This window comes from Sarcophilus harrisii, chromosome 2 (genome assembly GCF_902635505.1).
Source record: "Sarcophilus harrisii chromosome 2, mSarHar1.11, whole genome shotgun sequence".
Taxonomy (NCBI): domain Eukaryota; kingdom Metazoa; phylum Chordata; class Mammalia; order Dasyuromorphia; family Dasyuridae; genus Sarcophilus; species Sarcophilus harrisii.
This window is the reverse complement of record NC_045427.1, coordinates 243,778,573-243,804,106: the sequence shown is the minus strand read 5'-3', so window position 1 is coordinate 243,804,106 and position 25,534 is coordinate 243,778,573. Positions and strand designations below refer to the sequence as shown.

At 34.6% G+C, this 25,534-nt stretch overlaps 1 protein-coding gene across 11 annotated transcripts; it reads left to right on the top strand.

Annotated features, from left to right (window-relative positions):
* The first annotated feature begins 558 nt into the window (after positions 1-558).
* On the top strand, positions 559-25,208 carry YTHDF1 (YTH N6-methyladenosine RNA binding protein 1). 11 transcript variants are annotated; one of them, XR_004231918.1, is made up of 8 exons: positions 559-844; positions 2,114-2,138; positions 3,597-3,676; positions 5,577-5,621; positions 9,633-9,731; positions 17,617-19,140; positions 20,229-20,345; positions 23,710-25,208. XR_004231918.1 is itself a non-coding variant. In XM_031951754.1 (7 exons), the coding sequence occupies exons 1-7, from the start codon at positions 617-619 to the stop codon at positions 23,734-23,736; spliced, it is 2,028 nt and encodes a 675-aa protein (XP_031807614.1). In that variant the 5' UTR covers positions 561-616; the 3' UTR covers positions 23,737-25,208. The 11 variants fall into 11 exon arrangements, 4 of the variants coding, with proteins under 4 accessions (XP_031807614.1, XP_012395083.1, XP_031807616.1 ...); XR_004231922.1 differs by lacking the exon at positions 559-844 and adding an exon at positions 1,154-1,262; XR_004231919.1 differs by lacking the exon at positions 559-844 and adding an exon at positions 1,269-1,569.
* Positions 25,209-25,534: the final 326 nt, after the last annotated feature.

The window sequence follows — 25,534 nt, the reverse complement described above, 5'->3', positions numbered from 1 at the left end:
GTTTTTTTTTTTTTTATTTAATAGCCTTTTATTTACAGGATATATACATGGGTAACTTACAGCATTGACAATTGCCAAACCTCTTGTTCCAATTTTTCACCTCTTACCCCCCATCCCCTCCCCTAGATGGCAGGATGACCAGTAGATGTTAAATATATTAAAATATAAATTAGATACACAATAAGTATACCTGACCAAAACGTTGTTTTGCTGTAGAAAGAGAATCAGACTCTGAAATATTGTACAATTAGCTTGTGAAGGAAATCAGAAATGCAGGTGGGCATAAATATAGGGACTGGGAATTCAATGCAATGGTTCTTAGTCATCTCCCAGAGTTTTCTCTGGGCCTAGCTGGTCCAGTGCATCGCTGCTCCGTTGGAACAGATTTGGTTGCTCCCGTTGCCAGAATTTCACCACCGGATTTAGGATGACTGGATGAGGGAGTGAGGCTGACAGTTTTGTGCAATTCTGCCTCATCTAATCCAATTCACAACTACCGGGTCTTTAAAAAAAAAAAAAAAAAAAAAAAAAAAAAAACCCAGGGACGTCTGACTAAGTAGCAGCCCGGAAACGGTTAGACCTGCCCCTTCCTCCCAGGGGCACCCTTAACCGGTGTATGAACTGGATCCCAAGTCACCAGAATGAGGGTCTCAGCCTCCCCATCTTGCAACATGAGCGAGCGGGCTTGGGAGAGCTTGCAGGAGCCAACTTCTCAAGGTTCCGTGAGAAGAAAGTCAGAGGGACGGCGGGCACGGAGATGAGGCGCTCCCCCAGCGCGCCGGGGGCCCCCTTCCGGCGCGCGAGCCCAGCGCCCGCGGCTCACCTCACCCAGGTAGCAGCCTCGGTAAGCACAACCCCACGTGACTTCCTCCTCTCCCCCGCTTTGCCTCCTTCCTCCCCAAGCGCCAGAAAAAGCCACCGAGGGGCGAGGAGCAGAGGCGGGCGCGCGCAGGCGCGCGGCACGCAGCGGGCCTCCGCTCGGTTCTCTTCTTTGCGCCTTTCCTTCCCCCCGCCCCCCACCTCCTTCCCGGCCGGGGCCGGATGGTTTCCCGGCCTGCCCCGCGCAGGCGTCGACGTCCGCACAGCTTCGTCCCCGCCGCCGCTGCCGCCATTGGACTCGGCGCTTCCTCAGTCCATCCCCATCTTGAGGCTCCGGTCGCTGCCGCCTCAGCCTTTTCTTCTCCTCTTCCTCGTCCTCCATTGCTGCTTTGCCCCAGCTCTGGGAGCCTGCTGCCGCGAGGAAGAAGCTGCCCGGGCGGAGGGTGGGTGGGACAGGGTGGGGGGTCGGTGGGCAGGCGGGCGGTGAGGAGCGGGAAGTGACAGAGCCCCCCCCACCCCACCGGGCCGGAGCCGGAGTCTCGGCGCCACCCCCGCAGCCCCGTCGGGCGCAGGCCCTCAGCGCCGTCCTCAGCCGCGCAGCGCGGGACCCGGCCCGACTCGACCCCCGGCGCCCCCGCTCCGGGACCCGGGGCGAGTCCTTCCCCTCCCTTCTCCCCTCCCCCTCCCCTCCCCTTCCCACCCCCTGGGCCTGGTTCATGAATTATGTCGGCCACCAGCGTAGACCCTCAGGTGAGTCCGTGGCACTGGGGGGGGGGGGCTGGGTTACCTCCGGGGTCCTCACCTCCGGCCTGCGTATTTGGGGAGGGGGAGGGAGAACAAGTCTGGGTGGTTTCCCTCTCCTTTCCGCTGCTCATTCATCACCCCCTCGCCCCCCCTCGCCGAGTCTGGACTGCTTTTCCGAGATCTTCCTGCCATTCCTCTTCTCCCCGCCTTCGACAATTCCCAGTCTTCTCCAGTCATGGAGCAGCTTTAAGGGGGGTCGGGGGGAGGACGAGAAGAAACTATGTGTGACCTGCAAGTCTAGAGAAATTTCACCCAGGAGGCATGCAAACTAAACCTAGGTTTGGGTTAATAACTGCGACGAACAGCGAATACAGTGCTTTCCATTGTTAAGCAGCACAAAAACATTCTTTTAAACCAGACGCTTAGGACTTTGGTGTTTTTCTTTTAAACTTATCTTACGGGATTTAAATGGATCCCTCCACAAGTAACTTTTTTTTTTCTCCTTTTCTTGGGTTTTTTCTGCTCGGTCCCCTGGGCTATGACATTACAGAGAACAAAAGGACAAGATAATAAAGGTAAGGAAAGTTCTGAGAATTTGCATTTGGTTGTATAATAGTATATTAGGAGCATGTGTGCAATAAAGACCATATGGAAAACACTAGTGACCTACTAAAGAAACCAGTCTTTTTTATTTCCTTTAGATTTTTAAGGATTGCTTTGGGTTGCATGGTGCATGAGATTGTTAACTTGTTGAAGAAGATAGATTTCCAAATGCAAATAATCCCATGAAAGGCATTGTGCTATACAGGAAAAACATGGACCTTAAAGTCAGAAGAGGTGGCTTTTCATAAGAGCTTTTTCACTGTGTGACCTTGGGCAAGTCATTAGGCCTCAGTTACCTCATTTGTAAAGAGAAGAGTTTGAACCAACACCAAGGTTTTTTTTTTTCTGATCCTGTGTTTTTCCCCATCATCATCATCTTCATCTTCCTCTTTTTTTTTTTAAATAAAAGAAGTATTCCAGTTGCTGCCAGACTAAATGGTCCCAGAATAGTTTTAAATAAATATTCCAGGTTTCCACAGTAGAATTGTCATCTGAAAAGTCACTGCACTGATTTAATATGTGCTTTTCTGAAGACATATAGTTTTCTCTGTGGTATTTAAAATCTTTTAAGATTTATATTTATTTAATTTATATTTAAAAATCTTTTAAGAATAGTTGAAATCTGTTTTTTAAAGTTATAAAACCAATAAGACATCATCATATTTTCCCATAAGTCTGTTTTTACTATAGTTTTATTGTACTGATGTCATTAATTGCATTGTATATTCACTTTTCCAGGTCAAAATCCTAAATGGGATTGGAACTCAATTATATGACTTATAGAATTTTTTTGTCATGAAATTGTAGTTGTTTAAGATATGCATTACAAATTTTGGAAGTTTTCCTGAAGTACAATTTTCTTTGGTGTCCATAGTTTGGGATGGAATTTGTCCCATTTACCACAATTGAGCTTAGATCATATTAGGAGGTAGTCTGAGCACATATGAGCATTCATTAATTAAATACTTTGTGGTTTATTGGAGTTGGGAGTAGATTGGGGAAAAGTCTTGTGCAGAAGGTGGTTTTGGGGAGGAAGCTTAAAAAAAGCTAAGGATTCTGAGAAGTGGAGCTGTGGAAGAGCATTCCAGGGATAGGAGACACTAGAAAAGCTCAGACATGGGAAATGGAGCTAAGTGTTAGGAACTGCCAAGGAGACCAGTATAACTGGTCCTTTATCTTTATTTATATATGTTCTGAATATTTTATTTCTAGACTTCTTCCTCAAATTATAAAAATACATTATCTAAGGTAATTGAAAGTTCTTTACTATATCCAATATTAATAGTTATTCCCATTTTTACATATTGGAAGCCACAGAATTACAAATAGAAATTAATGGGAAAAAGAACTTAACCATTTTTAGTTTGTATGTTGTAAAGTGATTATTGATGAACTTTTAAGGTGTAATATTTTGCAACTTCTTATTCTAGTACAAAATGGTTCGTTGCATCAGAAGGATACAGTACATGACAATGACTTTGAACCCTACCTTTCTGGACAGTCAAATCAGGTTAGTATGTTGTTAATGTGGTCTTTAAAAATTTGTTTGTATTGAAAGTTATTTGCTGTCTGTTTGGGGGCTGTTTTTAAAAATTTCCTCAATTGTTTTGAAGTGAAAGAAGCCCTAAAAAAACCTTAAATCAATGGGTTAATTAACTTCTCTATTAAATATGTATCACAAATATAGTGAAGATGAAGGTCTTTATTTCAAGCAATCACATGGTATAGTGGATTAGAGTGCTGGATCTGGAGTCAGAAGACCTTGGTTCAAGTGTGACCACTTACCTGAATGACCTTAGATAAATCACTTAACATTTTTGGGCCCTGGTTTCCTCATCAGTATAGTGGAGGTGGGGAGAAAGGGGGAGTGGGGCTAGTTTGGCTTCTAAGATCCCTTCCCTCTTTAAAGTCCTCTGGTTCTTTTTGATGGAACTGCTTCCTGTGGAAGGATGAGATAGAAGAGTCGGGTCACTGGCTTTGAGAATTGTCATTTAATGTGGGGTCTGGCCACTGGAGCAAGCATAGCCTCAGAACTTTCCAGAGCACTGGGTTTGAGTTAAATGGCCTTGTCAAATCCTACCTCTGCTACTTCATCTTGTATAACCTTGGCCCTTGCTTTCTTCATTTGTAAAATGAAAGATTTAGACCAAATGATCTCTGAGGTCCTTTGCGACCCTAAAAATCTATGGACCTATGACCTATGTTTAAGACTGTAAAAAAGCCCATGTTTTTAAATTTTAAACTTGGGACATAATTACTTGAGAAGAATGCTCCTGTCCCCACCCCACATACTTTGACCTTCCACAGAGCACCCACTTCTGATGGCTTTTTTTCTTGGCTGTCTTGATGCTGGCTCTCTGCCAGATGTTAAGTCAGGGACTAAGCTATTAATAGCCCCAGTAGGCTGAAAAGCCCCATGGAGATGAGCACAGGCCATCCAGAATTCCTCTGCTGCTTCTTGGTTACTCTGATTCCTTCAAAGCTAACCAGACTGGTAGTAATCCAGCCTTCTGCCTCTTAGCAGTGCCATGCCTTCTGCTTGAGAAGCCAGAATGATCGCCTCAAATCAGGATCATTGATTGGGAACAGGAAGAGGAGCCTCAGAAGTAATTTAGTCCAACCCCTTCATTTTATGATAAGGAAACTGAAGCCCTGGGAGTTTTAAGTAATTTTTCCCAAGGTCACATAATGCTAGGTGGTAGAACTGGGTTCTGTCCACTTTGTGTAGATCCAACATTCTTTTCCTCTTCACCATCTTTCCTCAGCTCAGTGATGAAAGATCCAATTTTCTGTAGCTTCAAGTTCATTTCAGACTGCAATGAAACTTTATCCTCATTGACCATCATAATTATATTTTACTTAGTTCTGGATTTCTCTACATAGCATTGTGTTTTTCTCTGTTTTAGGCATTAAAGTTATCCTTTGTTATTTTACATATATCTAATATTTTCAATTATATCATAAATTCATTGAGGGGGAAAATGTTTCAAGTATGATTTCTGAACACAGCACAGTGCTTTGCACATTGTGAGTGCTTCACAAATATTTGAACAGTTGAATTTTTATATGTATGTTGAATTTTAGCAGAAAAAATGTTTTAAAAAACTAACTGAACAGGCTACTTTAAAAGTTGGAATAGCTACCTTGGTCACAATTCTATATTGATTCTGAGGTAATATAAAAAACGTTTGTACCATTGACTATTAACATGACAATTTTGGTTAATTTATTTGAAGTTTTAAAATTCTTAGTGAGATAGAATAAAGTAAATAATGATAATAGAACATTTTCCAAATACCCTACTGATGTAGAAATCATATTTATAAATGTTATTGGCTGCATGGAGGATGCTAGATTCTTGATGCTTGTAGAACTATAGAATGTTACAGTGACAATTCATATTTCTATAGTACTTTCAGGTTTACCAAGCCATCTCCTTACTACAACTCTTTGAGGTAGGCAGCGTTCTTTTTATTGATCTTGATTTTGTAGATGAAGCAACAGGGTCAAAGAGGTGAAGGGACTTGCCCGTGGTTACATAGCTAGTATTATATCTAGGATTCAGATCCAGGGCCCTTTCCACTATAAATAAAATGGTGGAGATAATGCTCATTTGCAATCCATAAACATAAATATAAGTTATTCATATTATTATTATATACCAGTCTAAGAACTGGTTGAAATCTCAGAGATCATCTGGTTTACCCATCTATGACTCCCCCATCCACCAGTTTTTTTAGACAATTAAGGAAGTTGTGGCTGAGAGGTTAATTTCCTTGCCCAAAATTACGGAGTTGGAACCAGAAAGCCTTTTTATTTTATCTTTTTTTTAACAATTGATTTTACCTATAAATCCTTCATGGTTTCAATTCTGTTTAAAATCTTAAATTGTTATAATTGTGAGTTATTTGGATATTACTTTTTGTTTTTGGATTCTAACTTTTCTGGAATAAGTAGTTAATATTTTTATAGTTTTTTTCTTTCAAACAGTTCTAAATTTTCAAATACTAATATGCTAATCCATTTTTCAGTAATGGTTTTGTCTGATCATGACAAATAATAATCTTGGCCAATCTAGATAACTTCAGATGACCTGGATTTTATTCTAGGTATATTGTTGATAATCAGATCAGATGTATTAATATTTACTATAAAACCTGAACAATTTAGGCAAAATAACAAAACATGCCTTTGTAAATTTTATAGAACATCATGTGCTTTAAAACACAAGGTGTTTTGCTTTTTGGCAAATTTCTCATTTTGCTGAAAGTTAAGTTAAGTTGGAATGGAATAAAATAAGGCATTAATCATTTACAAAATGATTTTAATGAACTTAAAATTTTTAGTTTTAAAGATTCTGTTCTCTCTGGTCTCTTACTGTCTTGTTTAATGCAATAAAATATAGTAATAATAGCTTAACTATCCTGAACCTCAGGGAATTATGGATAGCCAATTTTTCAATATGCTAAGGGCTTCCCCCTTTGAGGATCCAGACATTTAAAAAAGTTTTGGAAAGTTTTTCTATTTAATACAGTTTGTTAAATGTCTGCTCTATGTGAGTGATACAAGAGAGACAGTTGGGTTAGAGAACTGGTATTAGAATCAAAGACATGGATTCAAGTCTTGTCTCTAGCTGTGTAATCTTGGGCAAGTCAATTGACCTCTCTTTATGGCAGGAAACTTCAAGACAATAAATTGCAAAACTGGTACCAGTCTGTATTGGTGGAGGAAGTTCTTCACCTGGAGCTTCCTACACCAGTGAAACCATAGATCCAGTTTTTAAAAAAAGTAAATAAGATACTATGCTGGTGTAAATGGTATTACATACTTTTCCTACCTTTTTAGGGTATATCAACACAAATTTTCTTGATCTTGGGATTAAAGTGGAGTATTATTATCATGTTAGTTAACTATACTGTTCCATAATGTCAATCAGTATACCTGTATTGAGTGTCTACTATGTTCCAGGCACTTTACTAATAAGCTTTGTAGATATAACAAAAGGAAAGACCATCTATTGAGGAAACAAAATGCAAACAAATATATATAAGACAAACAGGAAATAATTAACAGGGAAGACACTAGAATTAGGAGGGGCTGGGAAAGGCTTTCTTAGATTCTGGGATTTTAGTTGGGACTTTAAAGGAAGCCACAGAAATCAGGAGCTGAAGGTTAGGGAGATGAGTACTCCAGGTATGGGGGACAGTGAGTGAAAATGCCTAAAATAGAGAGCTGTAGGGTAAATAGCAAAGAGGCTGGTGTCTTTGGATCAGAGTGTTAGTGATCAAGGAATAAGGAAACTGGAAATCAGGGTTAGCTTATAAAGGACTTTGAAGGCCAAACAGCATTCTATGTTTGCTTCTGGAGATAGAAGGAAGCCACTGGAGTTTATTGAATGGTGGGGGAGGCTTGATCAGATTTGCACTTTAGGTGCTGAATGTAGGGATGAATTGGAATAGGAAGAGACTTGAGACAGACTGACCTACCAACAAGCTAGTGCAGTTGTCTGGCCAAGAGGTAATAGGGGCCTGTGCTGGAGTGATAGTAATGTCAGAGCAGGCAAAAGGGCTTTTTTAAGACATGTTGTAAAAGTAAAGTTGATAGACCTTACCAGCAGCTCAGTTATGGGGGTGTGAGATAGCAAGAAATCCAGCATGACTCCTAGTTATAAACCTGAAGGACTAGGAGGAGAATGTAAATAGTATTTCATGCTTTCCCTACCTTCTTAGGGTATATCAACACCCATTTTCTTGATCCTAGAATTGAAGTAAAGTATCATTATCATGTAAATTCACTATATTGTTCCATAATATCAGTTAATCAGTAAACCTTTATTGAGTGTCTACTATGTGCCAGGCACTGTACTAATAAGCTTTGTTAGATACAAGGTATATACCGTAGTAGTGAGGAATTTGGGGGGTAGAATGAAGACTTAGGAGGAAAGATAATGAATTTTGCTTTGAACTTGTGGGGTTTAGGGTATTTTTGACATCCAATTAGAGATGTCTGAAAGATAGTTAGAGATATCATATTGAAGATTTAACAGATGAATTGTGGTAGAGGAATACAGTGACATCTAGAAGTCCTTTTGAATTGAATGGCCCAAGACTCCTGTTTTTTCCTTTTTTCAATTTATGTCTTGCATTTCAGTTTTTCTTGTCCCTTGCTTTGTTATCGGTAATCACTCCTTGCTATGAGTATGCTTCTGTTAGCTCTTAGTGTGTAAATTAGAGGAAATAGATTTTGTGTATAGTGAGGGGTTCTTTTGTATAGAATAAGTTATAGAGCAAGAACTTTAACTTTTTTTTTCCTCATTGGTATTTTATTTTTCTAAATACACATAAAGATAGTTTCTAACATTTGTGTAAGACTTTGTGTTCCAGTTTTTTCTCCCTTCCTCTCTTACCTTCCCTCTCCCCAAGACAGCTAGCAATCTAATATAGGTTAAACAGTAACATTTATTTTAGTTGCACGGAAACTTCTTTTTACTTTTATTTGTTCTTATTTATGTTCTGAAGATAAGAAACTAGGATCATAGAATTCAGAGTTGGAATGCTAGATCACATGGGAGCTCTATGGATCACATAGTACATTCAAATGTATTCCCTGCAGCCCTATTTTACCAGTGATGATGATATTGAGGTCCAGAAAGGGGAATGATTTGTTCAGGGTCATGTAAATAGTAATGAACTGACCTGAAAACTTTTTAAGTATTCTCTACACCTAATGAATATTCTTTTTAGTATACCACACTTTCACTTTTACTTCCTACTCATTAGCTCTATGACTAAGCAAATCACAATCACTTCATTTTCTTATCTCTACAATGAAAATAATAGTTCAGCACCTCCTTTATAGCATTTAGGAGAAAAGATATTTGTAAACCTTATAATGCTATATAAATGTGAGCTTTCTGTGTGCAATTTAGTTTTATTTAAATAAATAACATAAACTTTTAGATTTTGTTCAGTTTCACTCTCTAATATTGAAAATGCTTTAACCTTGCAATAAACAATATAAGTGTTGTGAATTTGGGGATGGCAGAACATGATCATTAATAATAATAAGTGATTAAAACTGAATGTGTTTTGTTATGCTTTAAAATCTAATTTTATCATTCTGCAAGCAGTGTTGAGAGATTAGTTAACTGCAACCTAATCAGAATAGATGTCTGGTAAAATCGTTTGGTTTGGATTACTTTTTGAAATGTACAAGTATATGTACATTGTCAATTTTAAAAACTTACTAAAAGAAAAAAATTTAAATCTTTGACTATCTAATGATTTGGCCTATTCTGAATTTGCATAATTTGACAGATTCCTGGTTCCAAAACTGGATTAAAATCCACTTCCAGTAATTTTTAGAATTCAAATACTCAGAAGAATTGTGATTAGGAAAGAATCTAGACTTGTGTTTTAATCTGTATGATAAACTCCCAGGTGAAGAAATGCTTTTTACCAATGCAGGATGACACCTTCTCTGCATCTTTTAGTCTTGAAGAATTGCCTAGAACATTGAGAAGTATAGTGACTTGCCCAGGGTCACATAGCCAGGATATTTCAGAGGTAGGACTTAGATTTTGCTAACTTTGAGGTTACTTCTCTATTCATGATTATATGTTGCCTTTCATCATATAAGTACAAAAAAGAATAGAACCAAATTTTATTTTCCTTCTAAAAAAAAGTGTGATTACTATTTTTCAGTTATGTCTAATCCTTTGAGATGCAATTTGGGGTTTTCTTGGAAGATACTGGAGTGGTTTGCTATTTCCTTCCCCAGATTATTTTACAGATGAGGTGAATAGGGTTAAGTGACTTGTTCAGGATCATATAACTAGTAAGTGTTTGAGGCCAAAAGTTTTTCTGACTTCAGGCCTGACACTTATCTACTTTACTACTTAGCTGTCTGAATTACTATTTAGTTCGGGATTTTTAGCTAAGTCGTTTTAGAACAGACTCTTTCAAATATTTTATTTCTTAGATGTTCAAATCCATTGAACTTTTGAAGAAAATGACCAGATGATATAACCATACAGGTGACCACTGTGCCTTGTGTTTTTAGGATCAAGCTCTAAAGCTAGAAAGGGCTTCACAGGTTTTATCTATTCTAAACTCTATTCTCCTTTTTCTCTCCCCATTTTACATATAAAAAAACTGGGGCCTAGAGAGATTAAGTGACTTGTCCAGGTCACACAGATGGTAATTAGAATTGGATGAAAAGCTGTCATGTCTAATATTTCAATATAAAGTTAATATTTGTATTAAGTCTTTTATCTTTTTACAAGGTCATTTCTTCATGTCTGGTTTTCAAAGTTAAGTATAAAACAGGCAGTTGGGAAATGAAAGGAATGAGGAGCAAATAAGTAATTTGGTAGAAATTAAGTAATATAGCTGTTTAAAAATTATAGAATTTAGTTGTGAATGGGATATTATTTAATACTAGGCTAGACAACTAATACAACCCCTTCGTTTTAAAAGTGCAGAAGCTGAGACCCCAGGCCCTGACTATAGGCAAGACTCGTTTATACCACATATAACATGTTGATTTGAGCTAGCATTGTCAAATATATATGCAATGAAATTACCTGTGGATTTTTCAGTTAAGATTCTGATATGTAATCAAAATAGATTTGGCTTATTCTAAATTTTTGTTTAGAAAAATTAGATAACTTTTTCAGGTTTCGGAATTGATAGATCTGAGACAATTATATTAAGTAGGTTTTTATCTTTAAAATAGCTAGAAGACTTCATTCAATTTCTAGGCTTAACTATATAATACCTCTCTTAGTGATTGGATAAATTTTTACCCATTTTTAATGCTATTAGAAGGGGTCCTTTATCTTAAGATTGAGAATTTCCCAAAGTGTTTTATACACAGCTGAAAGCAGTTTTTAACAAAACACATTAACTGAAGATTGCTTTAGAGATTTTATTAAACTTATTGGAATAAAGGCAAATAGATGTTTCTTTATTAGAATGAATTTTTAATTTTATTTTCTATATCCCTAGTAGAATATTTTTTAAAATAGGATTACTTATTGGTAAGTCTAGGGAATTCATTTGGAGCACCTATCTGGAAAACTTAAAATATTTCAGAGATTTAAACACCTTAGTCTTGGTCATTTTTTGGTCTAGATTTCTTATAGTAATTTTTCAAAAATCAAAATTATCTTAAAGTATATAATATAGGTGAATATTAATATTGACAACATAATTGCTTAAAACCAAATGTGCAGTAAGTTTTATTATTTTTCTTGATACACACATTTTCAGACAAAAAGGATATTGTGTTATGAAACATAACTGTGATATGATGTGTCAAAAACTGCTGTTACCACATTCTATTATTGACTTTTCTAATTCTGGAGAATAAATAAGAACTCAAAGGAAAAAATACTTATAATTATTAAAAATTACCCATCAAATGAAGAAATTTTAATGATTTTCTTGACATATATGATAACCTATCCATAGGGATTTTTCTAAGCTTTCTGTGAATTTAAGATACTCTCTGACCTTGGAGTCCCTGGCCATGAATTATTTTATAGGGAGCAAAACCTCTTCATTATGTTTGATGATTTTGCTATTTCTTTTAAGGAACTTATGAAAGTAATTAAGTTCATGGTGCTTTCTAGTGTAATTTTAAAAGCTTTCTTCTTAAATGATTTTCTTTCTTTTTCTTGAATCCCTCTTTCATTTCACTGTAATGTCTGAGTCATTTTATTGTTCATGAAACTTAAGTTTTTATATAATTTTGGGTCTTGATTCTCAGAAAAAAGGATATAGAAAATAAAAATTTCAGTTCCATGACTTTTTTATATGATTAAATTGCCAGTGAATGCGGAAACACCCTTTCCTGCTTTTAGTTCTAGAACTAATTTTAACTTTTGAATATCTATTTTTATAAGCCATTCTTTTTAAAATAACAAAAGTAAATTTTGTTTTATTATATTATATAACGTGTGTGTGTGTGTGTGTGTATAAAAACAAAATAATAATTGGTGATTACTTAAATTTCCATTGTCTATTAGGAGTTTATAAACTTCTACAAAGAAACTCCCTATTTTAGTTCTTGATTTACTTGGCTTTGCTGTTGGGAGGAACTTGTTAATATTTTCTATGTTAAAGAGGAAATTACTCTCTTTAGGCAGATTTCTAGGTAATTTTTAAGACATTGATTCAATCCTAGAAACTGGGATTTTAATGTCTTGATAACTAAGGCTATTATTTGTTGGAGGTAATGTTTAAGCCGAAAGAATTTGTAGTTTGGGCTTTAAACTCTTATTACTCTTAATATATGTTCTCCAAGAATTATTTTTCTTAATTGCTATTTACAGTAGAAATACACCTTTTATGAAACATCACAAAAACATAACTATAGAATTTTGATTTTGTTTTTAACAGTTAATACATGTAAATATTTTCCTTACTCTTCAAAAAAATCTAATTTCATTTGTGTGAGTGTTTGTGACGATTGAAGCTCTTGAATAACTGTGGCCAAGCAAATCACACTTCTAATGTCGGTTTCTCTTACTTAGCAAGATTAATCCTTAATGTTAATTTTTCTGCTACTTGCTAAATCTAGCAAGACCTTTGCTACTTGTAAGACCTGGTATGACTTGTGCATCCGTAAATTTGAGAATTCAGAGTTGCCTTCATGTCATAATGAGGCATTCCTAAGGGACTCTTATTATTAAACCTAAAATAAGTTTATAATTAATGTAGAGTTGGAGATTGTGCGTCTGTCCATTTGTCTTGAGGGCGTGGTAAGTGAATGAAGGAAAAGGTCTCCATTTTTTTTTTCATTGTCCTTATTTGTTTTTGAGCTTCTTGCTGAAGACAGAAGTGAGATCGCCTGAACATAAGGACAGAGAAATAGCACTTTTTTTCCAGAGGGGCTGGTTTAAGGACTGATGAGGCAGCCTCTTATGGAAAAGTCTTAGGGTAGCTAGATGGTACAGTGCATAGAGCATAAACCCTGAAGTCAGAAGGACTTGAGTTCACTATGTAGCTTTGTTAACACTGTGTAGCTTTGTGAACCAGGGAAAGTCACTTCACCCCAATTGCCCAGTCAAAAAAAAAAAAAAAAAAAAGGTAATTCGATTTTAAATTAGAGGACCTGGATTTAAATCCTATCACTTTTGCTCAAAAACTTTTTGCTTTCATTAAGTTATTTGACTTCTCTGGACCTCACTTTCCTCATCTGAAAAATGAGTGTGTTGAAATAGATGACCTCTAAAATTCTTTCCATTTTTAGATGTATGATTGTTTTTTGTTTGCAGCACTTTTAAGTAAACTGCATCTCAGCTCTCTTGAATATTGTAAATACATGTACAAAAAGAAGAAAAATATTAAGTAAATGGAATCTAATCTCTTCCTTTCCTCCATCAAGAAGCATTCTGTATATGGGGATTAGAAAGAAGTAGACAGTGCCTGCCCATTAGGAGATTACAGTCTAGTTCAGAAGATAGTATGAGTCATTAAAAGATAACTATTATATAAACTGAATCTTTAGAAGGGAATTTATATGTTAGGGAAATTTAGTACTTAAATTTTCAGAGAAATCTTTGTGGACGAGGACTCATTTTATAATCACCTTCATTTGATTGTGTTTTTGATTTATTCAAAGTGGAAACATACCTATATTGCTTTTAGAGTCGTTGTTGCTATATAGTTATTGCTATAGAGCTTTTTGTATAGGAAAGTTGTATGTATGTATAGGAAAGTTATAAGATAAATGGGAGGGGGTCCGTCACATTAGTAGTTCTGAAAAATCAGGAAAACTTGTGAGCAGAAAGTGTCATCTTGAGTAGTTTTGAAAGAAACAAGGGCTACTAAAGGATGGAAATAAGATGAGAATGTGCATTTCAAGTGTGGCAGACATCCAGTGCAAAGGCAAAGAGACAAGCAATGGAATATGTTGTACAAGGAATAGTAAGAAAGCCAATTTGGCTGACAATAGGAAAACCATGTAATAAAGTTGGTAGGGTAGTTTAGGGTTAGGCTGTGAAGGATTTTAAAATCTAAACAGAGGAAGTTATATTTAATCCTACTGACAATATGGAGGCACTAAAGTTTGCTGGGTTAGAAGAATTATGTGGTAAGGTTTAAGTCTTAGGACATTTACATTAATTGCTAATTGTAGGTGATGGATTTAAGTGGGGGGAAACTTAAGGCAGAGAGACTAATTAATGCCTTTATCCATGCAATGGATGATAAAGATCCATAAGATGATGGATGTGTGAGGAGAGAGAAGGGGGGATAGTTAACATTCTACTTAAGCTTGTTTGCTTGTATATGTATATGTTTCTCTCTCTGTGTGCATGCATGCGCACTTGCATGCATGTGTATCTATACATCTACATTTGGCCTGTCTTTAAGATGTTGATCTGTTGGCTACTAACCTTAACCCTATTTAGGAGTATTCTTGAAATTAAGTAATTCTTGATCTGTGGACTTTGAGCAAATAAAAATCTTTGTTAGGAGTTCAAAACTAACAAAGATGAAGTTTAGTGATGGCTTATAATGTTATAAAGACAATTAAGGAATTTTGTCTGGAAGAAGCCCTTTATTTAATGATAAATGATACCACTCACTTTTCAGGTCCAACCTAACAATGGTTAGTGGAGTTTTTATTTAGATTCTAAAAGATGGCCACATGGACTTAATAAAATGTATATGAGGTAGAGAGATGAAAGGAATAAATAAATACAAACTTCACATACAGAGTTTATATTTAAATTCCTATTATCAGAGATAGAAGGTAGTGATTGAAGGAGTAGAGAGAGTGTGTGTAGAGAAATTTAAACTTTATTAGTGGTTGTGGTAAAAAGTTAATGGTGCATTATAGTTTATATGTGGTGTTTATACATAGAGTTGGATTTGATTTGCAGTTCAGTCAAGATTTAAATACTGTATGTCAGAAGCAGCTATTATTCTGAGATTTTAGTTTTGTTAAATTCAGTTACTACCTTGTCTTTGCTTCTAATCCACTCAACCAATTTGTTAAGACTATTTTGTGTATCAATTAGCCTCAGTCTTTGCCATTGCTACAGAGAAGTCCCTTAACTCTTCCATGCTTGTCACAATTTATTACAGTTAATCAGGTTTTTAAAATGACCCTCCAATTAGGAAAATGGGATTTAAAATTAAAAGAAATGTAAAAGATCATCAATTTCATGTCCTTTTTTATTGACAAGAAAAGAACCTTAAGCATATGTAGCAAAATGATTTGCCATTGGTCAAGTACTAAAGTACAAAGGATTTAAACCCAGATCCTTGACTTTTAAATCCAGTGTTCATTCTACTTTGCCATCCTGTCTTTTTCTACATTTCAAAATTGGGTATGAATATTCATCATTACACAGTTGCATCTGAGAGTGCATTGTATTGATATGTATCTTAATCATGGAGTGAATTTGACATTTGGAAGAGAACTTAATCTTGAAAGAACAGATCACAATAGGAATGGAAAGGGGGTGGTTTTAGTAGAAAGAGAGGAACTTGATTATCTTGGATTGTCTGGAGGGACTGTGGAAGACCTTATAAAGAACAAATGTGTCTACTCTTGGTCTCCTGTTAAGTAAAATCTCAATTTGCTTGTTGGGTAATGTCTAGGAAAAAGAAAATTAATAAGAGTTTATCTTAAAGCAGAATTGTAAAATATTATTGATGCTTCTTTTTATTTTTGCATTGATTTGAATATACTAACCCCTTCTTCCGCTCCCATTCTTCCCCTTACATTATAACAAAGATTGTTTTTAAATTCAGAAAACCCAGTTAACACATTGATTTTAGTCTGATAGCATATGCAGCATTCCATGTCCATAAATCTCCTACCTCTTAAGAAAGAATGGTGCATGTAATCATTTATGACAAATTGAAGAAGAAAAAAAAAAAAGAAATGTATTTTCCATTCATTGTATGATAAGCCAGAATTTCTAAACCTGCATGAGGGCAAATGGAAGGCACTGATGTGATTACTTAGGGTTACCAAATATCAAATACCAAAATGGCATGGTAGACAGCTAGGTGGTGCAATGAAAAGAATGTTGGGTGAGCTGGACCTGGAGTTAGGAAGATTTGAGGTCAAATGTGACCTCAAACACTTACTAGCTGAGTGATTCTGGGCAAGTCACTTTACTTCTGTTTTCCTTAGTTTTCTTCATCTGTAAAATGGGGGTCATAATAGAATCTACCTCCCAGGGTTGTTGTGAACCACAAATGAGATGATATGTAACATTTAGCACAGTACCTGGCACATAGTTAAAATGCTATATTAGCCATTAATAATGGTTGGGATAAGAAGAAATGTGATTATAGCATCAGATTTTATAGTGCCTGAGAAAGACTTGTGTCAAACAGATCCTCAAAATGTGATCAGAGTCAGCAGTTCTGGAAGACTGATCTACTTGGATAGATGAGAGCTAATAAAATGGGTATGATCAATACTATGGGCCTTTGTAGAACAATTGGGTATCTGTTGTCTTCTCTCTTCGTTAGATTTAGAGGGAAAGGGAAAGGTCATAATAGAAAGAGGGATTACAAGAGTCTGCTGACCACAGAAACTTGGCCTAGTGGTCTGGCATAATAGGAATTGACCTGTTTCTTTTATAAAATAATAAAAAATTGCATGTTATAGACCTATATTATGCATAGTTTGCTCAATACTGTGTTCATATGACTACTAAGTTGCAGTACTAGGACTCAAAATAATCTAAGCCCCTTGTTCTTCCCACTCTTTCCACTGTATTTGTTGCCTTCTAGGCCACTATTTATTTCTTTGATACTATTGTCAAGTGATGCAAATCATCTTCCTGGTTGATTTTAGCTTAGAAAGATGCCCTCAAAATAATCTAATTTTTGTTAATAAATTTTAAGGAATCCATCATGGATGAACCTGATTCTTTTTTGGAGCTATTTGCACTCTCTTAAGTGTGTCCTATCTGAAATAATGGATTCTGTAAATTTCAGTGTTAAAGACTACAAAAAGTTAGCTCTGGCTCCATCCTTGAAAGTTAAGGGCAAAAAGGATTTAGTGCAGAGATGAAGAAGTTTGTTTTAAGTCCATTTTCATGTAATCAGTTGAACTAAAGAAAATATTTAATTTTAAAGTAAGGCATAATTTTTTATATAGCTATAACTTTATTTAAAATAAATAATTATAAATGAAATTGCTTTGTACTTGAGATTGATTTGAAATGTTTGAATTCTCAAATTTGCCTTAAAAATCTTGTCATTCTTAAATAAAACTTTAGTTTTTAATATGCCATTGATAGCTATTTTGATAATAAATTAGCAACCTTACCCAATATGAAGCTCTAGTTGATATGTGGTTTAAACGAAGTGTAGCATTCTAAAAAGGAAAATTAATCTCATAATTTTAACAAATTCTTTATATTTTTATAAATACAGACCTAACTCTAAAAATAATTTTGATTTTCTTTAACAGAATAATAGCTATCCCTCAATGACTGATCCCTACCTTTCCAGTTACTATCCACCATCTATTGGATTTCCTTACTCACTCAGTGAAGCACCATGGTCTACTGGTGGTGATCCACCTATTCCATATCTCACCACCTATGGACAGCTTAGTAATGGCGACCATCATTTCATGCATGATGCTGTTTTTGGACAACCTGGGGGTCTGGGAAACAATATCTATCAACACAGGTTTAATTTTTTCCCAGAAAACCCTGCGTTTTCAGCATGGGGAACAAGTGGATCCCAAGGACAACAGACTCAAAGTTCAGCTTATGGAAGCAGTTATAGCTACCCACCCAGTTCTTTGGGTGGTACTATTGTTGATGGACAGACAGGATTTCATAATGACACTTTAAACAAAGCACCTGGAATGAATAGCATTGAGCAGGGAATGGTTGGACTTAAAATTGGTGGAGATGTGACAACATCTGCAGTTAAAACAGTAGGATCTGTTAACAGTGCTGTAATGACTGGTGCTCTTTCTGGTAATGGTGGATCAAGTGTAAACTTACCAGTTTCAAAACCAACATCTTGGGCTGCCATTGCCAGCAAACCTGCAAAACCACAACCTAAAATGAAAGCAAAAAGTGGACCCATAATTGGAGGTGCTTTACCTCCACCACCTATAAAACATAATATGGACATTGGTACTTGGGACAATAAAGGGCCTGTGAGCAAGGCTCCCGCTCCCCAACAGATTCCATCACCTCAGTCTCTCCCACAGCCACAACAGCAGATTGTTCAGCCTATTCCAACTCAGCCTCCTCCTTTGGCCCAGACACAGTATCAGAACCCTCAGCAACCACCCCCAAATCGCTGGGTAGCCCCTCGAAACCGAAATGCAGCTTTTGGACAAAGTGGAGGAACCAGTAGCGATAGCAGCTCTACTGGAAATGCCCAAACTAATTCTGTTCCAAGTGGAGAATCACACCCTGTCCTTGAAAAACTGAAAGCTGCCCATAGTTATAACCCTAAAGAATTTGATTGGAACCTTAAAAATGGACGTGTGTTCATAATAAAGAGCTATTCTGAGGATGATATTCACCGTTCCATTAAATACTCCATTTGGTGTAGCACAGAACATGGAAACAAACGTTTGGACAGTGCTTTTCGCTCTATGAACAGTAAGGGTCCTGTCTATTTGCTCTTCAGTGTCAATGGTAGTGGACATTTTTGTGGAGTAGCAGAGATGAAGTCACCTGTAGACTATGGCACTAGTGCTGGTGTCTGGTCTCAGGACAAATGGAAGGGGAAATTTGATGTCAAGTGGATCTTTGTCAAGGATGTGCCCAACAACCAACTTCGACACATCAGGCTGGAGAATAATGACAACAAACCAGTTACAAACTCCCGTGACACACAGGAGGTACCCTTAGAAAAAGCTAAACAAGTGCTTAAAATTATTTCCACTTACAAGCACACAACCTCCATCTTTGATGATTTTTCTCATTATGAAAAGCGCCAAGAAGAAGAAGAAGTAGTACGCAAGGTAAATTTGTATTTAATTTCTTAGTTTTCAGAAAAGATATAAATATGACGCCTAAAGAGGGGAGAAGGATAGAAATGGAAATTATAATGTAATCGTTGATATGAGTAATTCAGATTTGAGAACTATAAACTTGAAAATTACCAGGTTGGCCACAGGTTGAATTTTTTTTTTTTTTTAACTGCCACAGCAACTCAGACACCATTTAAGTTTTAGAGTGGTTGTGATCTGCATCAGTGGAGGGCATTTCCACACTGATGAAATTACAGATCTTTGAAATACTGAAGTACAAGTCATAAAAATAGAAAAGTCAAGGAAATGTCAGATATTGTAATGGCAAACTTAGACTTGATAGTTCTCTTTGGTTTAATAATCATAGAAATTCAGTAGTTAACCTATTGACTCTTCTAGTACAAAAGTACAAATAGAAAAAAAAAAATCATATGGTAGCTTAAGTTTTATGGAGAACTTCTACCTCCTAGGAATTTGCTAGACATTTTCATAAGACAGTAATTTATAAACTAAGAGTTATTTCAGTTTGGATTTTTAGCCATTTTATTCTGAATGTTGAGAAAAATGATAATGTACTTTGTTTTTTAAGCATTTTGATTATAAATTTTGAGGTTTTCTTGGGCTTGGAAATAAGTATGTGTGGGGGAGATAGTGCTTTTTTTTTTTTTGATCCATGTCAAAACAGATAAAGATTTAAAACAGAATTTGAACTGGACTGTTTACTATCTAATTCCATAAGTAGACTTGCTCATGAGTAACAGATCGCTCTCATTTCTCCATTCCTAGGCTAATCACATTTATTTTAAATATTTCATTTTTTTTCTTGTAAAATTTTGGAATGGAATGTAAATTTGAATGGGAATTTGATTTCCTTGTGTGGCCTTTATTTTTTCTATTGTTCTAATTTGAATAATAGTTAATTTTTTTAAACACTTCTCCATTCATCAATTAAGAGTTCTCATTTGTTCATCTACTTTTTAATCTAATTCATTTCCATTGTTATGAGGGAAACATGGGATTAAATGACTAAAATGATTGTGCTATGCAAAATAGCTTTAATATGTTTGAATAATTTTTAGGATAAGACTGCATGGATGATCAAAGCTGGGGTCCATGAGCAAGCAAAGTGACATGCTGGTGATGTAGTATAGTCATTCATGTGTGATTGTCTCCAATCTTCAGGCTTAATTTTTCAGGTATGGGCAGTCTACTAAGGGAAGTCCTATTAGATCAAGATATTCCTGACATCGAGGATAACACATTCTTAAATTTTTATTTTAAGAAAAAGCATATATACAAGTTAAATAAAATTGATAGTTTTTTTTTTTTTGTTTTTGTTTTTTTTGGTGATATCTGAGTTGTTGAGTATTTGCAAGGTATTTGTGTTTACAGTAAGGAAATGATATGAAAAGGGCAGTTTCAAAAAATAAAATCCATTTAGTAGCTTCCTATCATTATTCCATTTGAAATAAGGTATAGTTTAAAAGGGTTGAACTTAGCCTATATAGTCCCTTTCAACTCTTAATACCTAACAACTATAGCTCTAAAAGATGATTATTATTGGTGCTATATGATACTCAAATCGGGAAACTTTATTATAATTTTTTAATTGAAGGAAAAGAAAATGGTAGCTGGGAGAGACCTTATCTATGTAGACTACAAGTCAAAAATCATGATTTCATCAGTGTGTGACCTTGACCAAGTCATGTAATAGCTACATCTTAGTTTACTTCATTAAGTGGCTCTGCTAATACACTTACCTTTTCTAACCTAGAGATGTGAAATCTGATGAAATTGTGTAATTTTTTTGAACTCTTGTAACTTCAGGTGAAAAGGTATTATACACACGTGTGCACACACAAATACATGTATATGTTACATATGTATACACATATATGTATGTGAGTATACATTTGTAGTATGCTTCTATGAAAATAGTAATCATGCTCTTGTTTATGTAGTCTTTTAATGTTTACAAAGTCTACAGTCTCAGAAAAGTTCAATTACTTCCTCATGACTTACACTTAATAGTGTCAATATATGTAAGTAAGTTTTGTTAAACCTGAAAATTTAGGTCAGCCTTTATTATTTATTTTAATAAACCGTCTCCTTCCTCAGTACAGAAGTTAGCAATACCTTGTTCTTCTAGTTGCTTCAGTGTGTCACAGAATGCAAACTAATTTTGATATCCTAATTAAGCACAATCAGTAAAGTAAATCTAATCATAATCTCCCCCTCAAATGATCTGTTCCACTGCCCTTTTATAACAGATAAATAAGAATTAACTTAATAAGCTCATTTTTCAAAAACTGCTTGTTAATATTCTCAGAAAACTTAAATCAACAGTTTTTCATCTCAGAAACATTCAGCAGTTTTACCACATGATATCTTTTGAATTTCTTAGAATGTATGTTGGAAATTAAGGCACTGTATGTATATTTTAGATAACACAATCAGTTTAAAGATTTCATTTAGAACTGAGTTTGATATTTTTATGTTGAATTTAAATTTGGTTTTCTAAAATTTTATCACTGAATTTCTAGTAAATTTATTCAAATGCATTCTTAAATGTGGAGTAAGAAGAAGTGAAATAATTGAAGCAAGGAAAATTAATTTTCATTGTGTTTTTAAAATTTTGGTAAAATTTTTATTTAGTTTTACTCACTACATTAAATGGTATTTGAAAGTACCCCATGCACTTGAGTTTTGGTTTTACTTTAAAATTTATTTTGTGCCTTCTGGTATTTATTTAAAAGTTTCAAAAATTTCAATTTTAAGTGTTTGAAGGACACAGTTTATAAATTATATAGTGAAAATGAATTCAAGGTTACTCTAAAATTACATGAAGCATTCAGCTCTAATGCTGTAAATTGAAGAAATTCAACTTTGAAATTATGTTTAAATCCTTAATAAAGCCACCAGATTCTAAACTTAACAAACAGTTACTTACCTGATAAAACATTAAATGTCTCTTGGATTATCTTCAATCATATTGTATTTAGATTATTGAAAACTTGAGTGTTCAGCTCAGTATAAAACTGAACTAAAAATTCGTCATTCACATGTTGACATGAACTAATCCAGAGCAGATGGGATCATCTTCATATAAATAAAAAGGCTGCAATTTCAAGATAACAACTTTTTGACTGAAAACTGTATAAAGGCAAGGGCAAGAGAAAGTAAATTAAGAATAAGCAGTTGATGAGTTCATTGTTGAACATTGAACAAAGCAAGGTTGAACAAGCTATCTTCTTTTGTTAACCTCTGTTTATTATATAAAGGAGATGAAACTTAACTGCTTACTGCAATAATGGTTTTGTGATGATTATTTGTGTCAAAGGAATACAAGAGATATTAAAAGTCATAAAATTTGAATGGGGCATTATGTAACAAAAAGGAAAAGCTATACATTATCAAGATGAAAGTTGTTAATAATGGTAGGGAGAAAAGAGGAATTGTTTGCTTTGAAAGGAGCCATTGCTCTTATAACAGGAAATGACTTTATTTCTCAGAGAAATAGTGTGTATGTTGTAGTAGTAAATAAAACATAATTATTTTGCTCCCATTATCTAGACTTGATTAATTTTTTTCATTTTTTTTTAAAGAGGTGAAGTTAGAGGAAATTAAAACCTTCCTACATATATGAGCTACTACTTTATCCTAATATAACGAATTCCAGATAAGGCAGAATAAAGAACATTTTCAGTTAAATGCTATGTGTATGATATATTTTACATGAAAGTAATTGAAATTAACAGAAGACTTCTGTGTTGTTTAAATTAGACTTTAACAAGCTGGGGTTTTTGTATATGTAGATACATAGAAATTAAAATTTAAGGTTTTATTCTGTCAGCAGAGTGCTTTACATATCATGATTAGCAATTTCATTCTTGGAAATGAAGTGTGCAAGAAATATTTTTTCTGAGTATTCATAAATTTATTTTTGGAATTGGATTTTTATTCATTTGCTTAATTCTGTGCAGAACATGCTAAGCAAAAATTAAGATTGTTTCTAGACTATCCCAAAACTTACTGATTATACTTTGATAATAAATTTGTCCCTTTTCAAAGAGAATGTAAATTGGCATTCTCTTTATAATGGAAGTAAACTGAATAAAGTAAGAGTGGATATAATATGTTGAATGGAAACGTCAATTTCTCTGCAGCATTAGCAGCTCTTATGGGTACAAATAATCTTAGTGTTTTTCCCATGCAAAATGCCACTCATTTAATCAGATAATTCAGGTTAAAAGCTTGATTATTTAAGTAAATAACCATTTTAACTGGGAATATTACATATTTCTGCTTATAGAAAGAGCTTTTGATGGGAGCAAACTAAGAGGAAGCATCACTACTTTTAACTTGACTTTAAATGCAATTTATAGCTTGATACATTGAGAATCTGTAATTTTAGGCATGCATTGGGTAAAAACTTCGATAATATGGTAGGTAAATTTTGTCATGCTGGGTAAGCTTTATATTTTACCTTTTAAAAAACCTATGAAATATATGTAAATAATATATAATGTGTTTAACATTCATTTATTTTCTTTTTTATAGGAACGGCAGAATCGAAACAAACAATAAGAATAAAGATAAACTAGAACTGTTGACAAACTCAGCAATGAAAAACAACTAAAAAATGCTGGTGCTGAATCTAGGCATCAGGACTGACTAAAGCTTTCAGCTCCAATGCATCTTCTCATGCAGGGGAAATTAAGTTGTTGCATCTTTAATTACTTTGTAGCTTTTTTTTTTTTTTTTTTCGCCCAGATGAATTTGCATTAATTTGTATTTTTTTCTATGTAAAATGCTCTTAGATCCCATTAATAAAGTTGTATTTTTCTAAGTCAGCCATTAATAATCAGACTGACCTAATGAACTATTAGACCTGCATCCTTTAAAAAAAAAAAAAAAAAAAGATGGGCCTAATGCTTCCCAAAGATTTTTTTTTTTTTTTTTAGTTTTGGCAAAAATTATGTTCTTTTTCTTATATTTACAGTAATTTTATATATCTATAAATATGAGCCTTCGTATACTCTCTCCCCTTTTACAGTTTTATGACAGACAAGAAACCATGCATTGTTTTGTCATGTAAAACATTCTAGTAAAATACTTTTTCTTAAAAATATTGAAATCAAAAGGTAAATCAGATCACTTGTGCAAATGTTATGCCATTTATTTTGTCTGTGATTATACTTCTAAAAAGTCAGGATTGTCAGTTTGATTTTCTACTAAATGGGGGAAAATTAAATTTTAAGTTTTCACATACTATGGAAAATTGTTTAGATTTCTTTAACACAAACAAAAGAATCCCTTTCAGGTTCTGTTAACCAGAGCTTTTTGAGTGCATTTGTTATACCATATCCTGCAGAGAATATTACTTTCTCTCAGTCATAATTGCTTTATTGTTTATATAGCTTAAGATAATGATGTGATGCTATCAACATGCAGGGTTTTTAAAAATGTGTTTTAAACCTGGTCCAGCTTTCAGGTATTCTTAGTTTATTGCAGACATTTAAAATTTTTTTCCCCTTATTCCTTTCTTGAAAATCCTAATGCCATTTTAAGTTTTTATACCAATAATGCTGAGCTTTAATGTAGGAACTAATAGAATGGAAAGTATGATGGATTATGCCTCAAATGTTTAAAATTGACAGTGTATATGTCTAATTTTCTTTCTGTTGGATGAGTAAAAGAAAAACTTTTAAAAACTCAATTTGCTGTCATGTTTTTGTGTAATAAGGGAACCATTGAAGAATTCACCACCAAATGGAATTGGAATTAAGCATGAAAATGGTGCTTATGCCTGTTGCTCTAGCCCACTGCACGTGTTTATTGTAGAGGATCTTTACTACCTTAGAAAGCAAATATCTTCTGAAAATATTTACTCCAGAAGATCCTCTGAGTTAAAGTTTAAACTGTATGATTTAGACTTGTATTTAGATCGTATAACTTTTGTCTCTAAACTATTACTGCCTGTATGGAGTAATGGACATCAGATTAACTTTTTTCCTCTAGGAGAATACAAGCCTTAATAAACAATACCTATTTAGCAAGTTTGATGTCATTTCATTTTTTTCCCCTTTGAATGGGGCAATATTTTACAATTCAAATCCCAGAGCTAATTAGCGGTATCATTATTTCAAGAAATATTCATTTATATTTCAATGATCCTTAATTCTACTTCAATACTTTTTCCTGGGTAATGATCTTAAGAGAATATATTAACTACTTGATAGAGTTATAATGCATGAGTTCTTCGGAGAAATTAATGTGCTTTCTTTTGATTATTCTGTGAATTTAAACTTTTGAAAGAAAGTCCTAATAAAATGCTCCACAGAATTCATAATTTTTACTATGAATTCAAATAGTCAACTTTTAC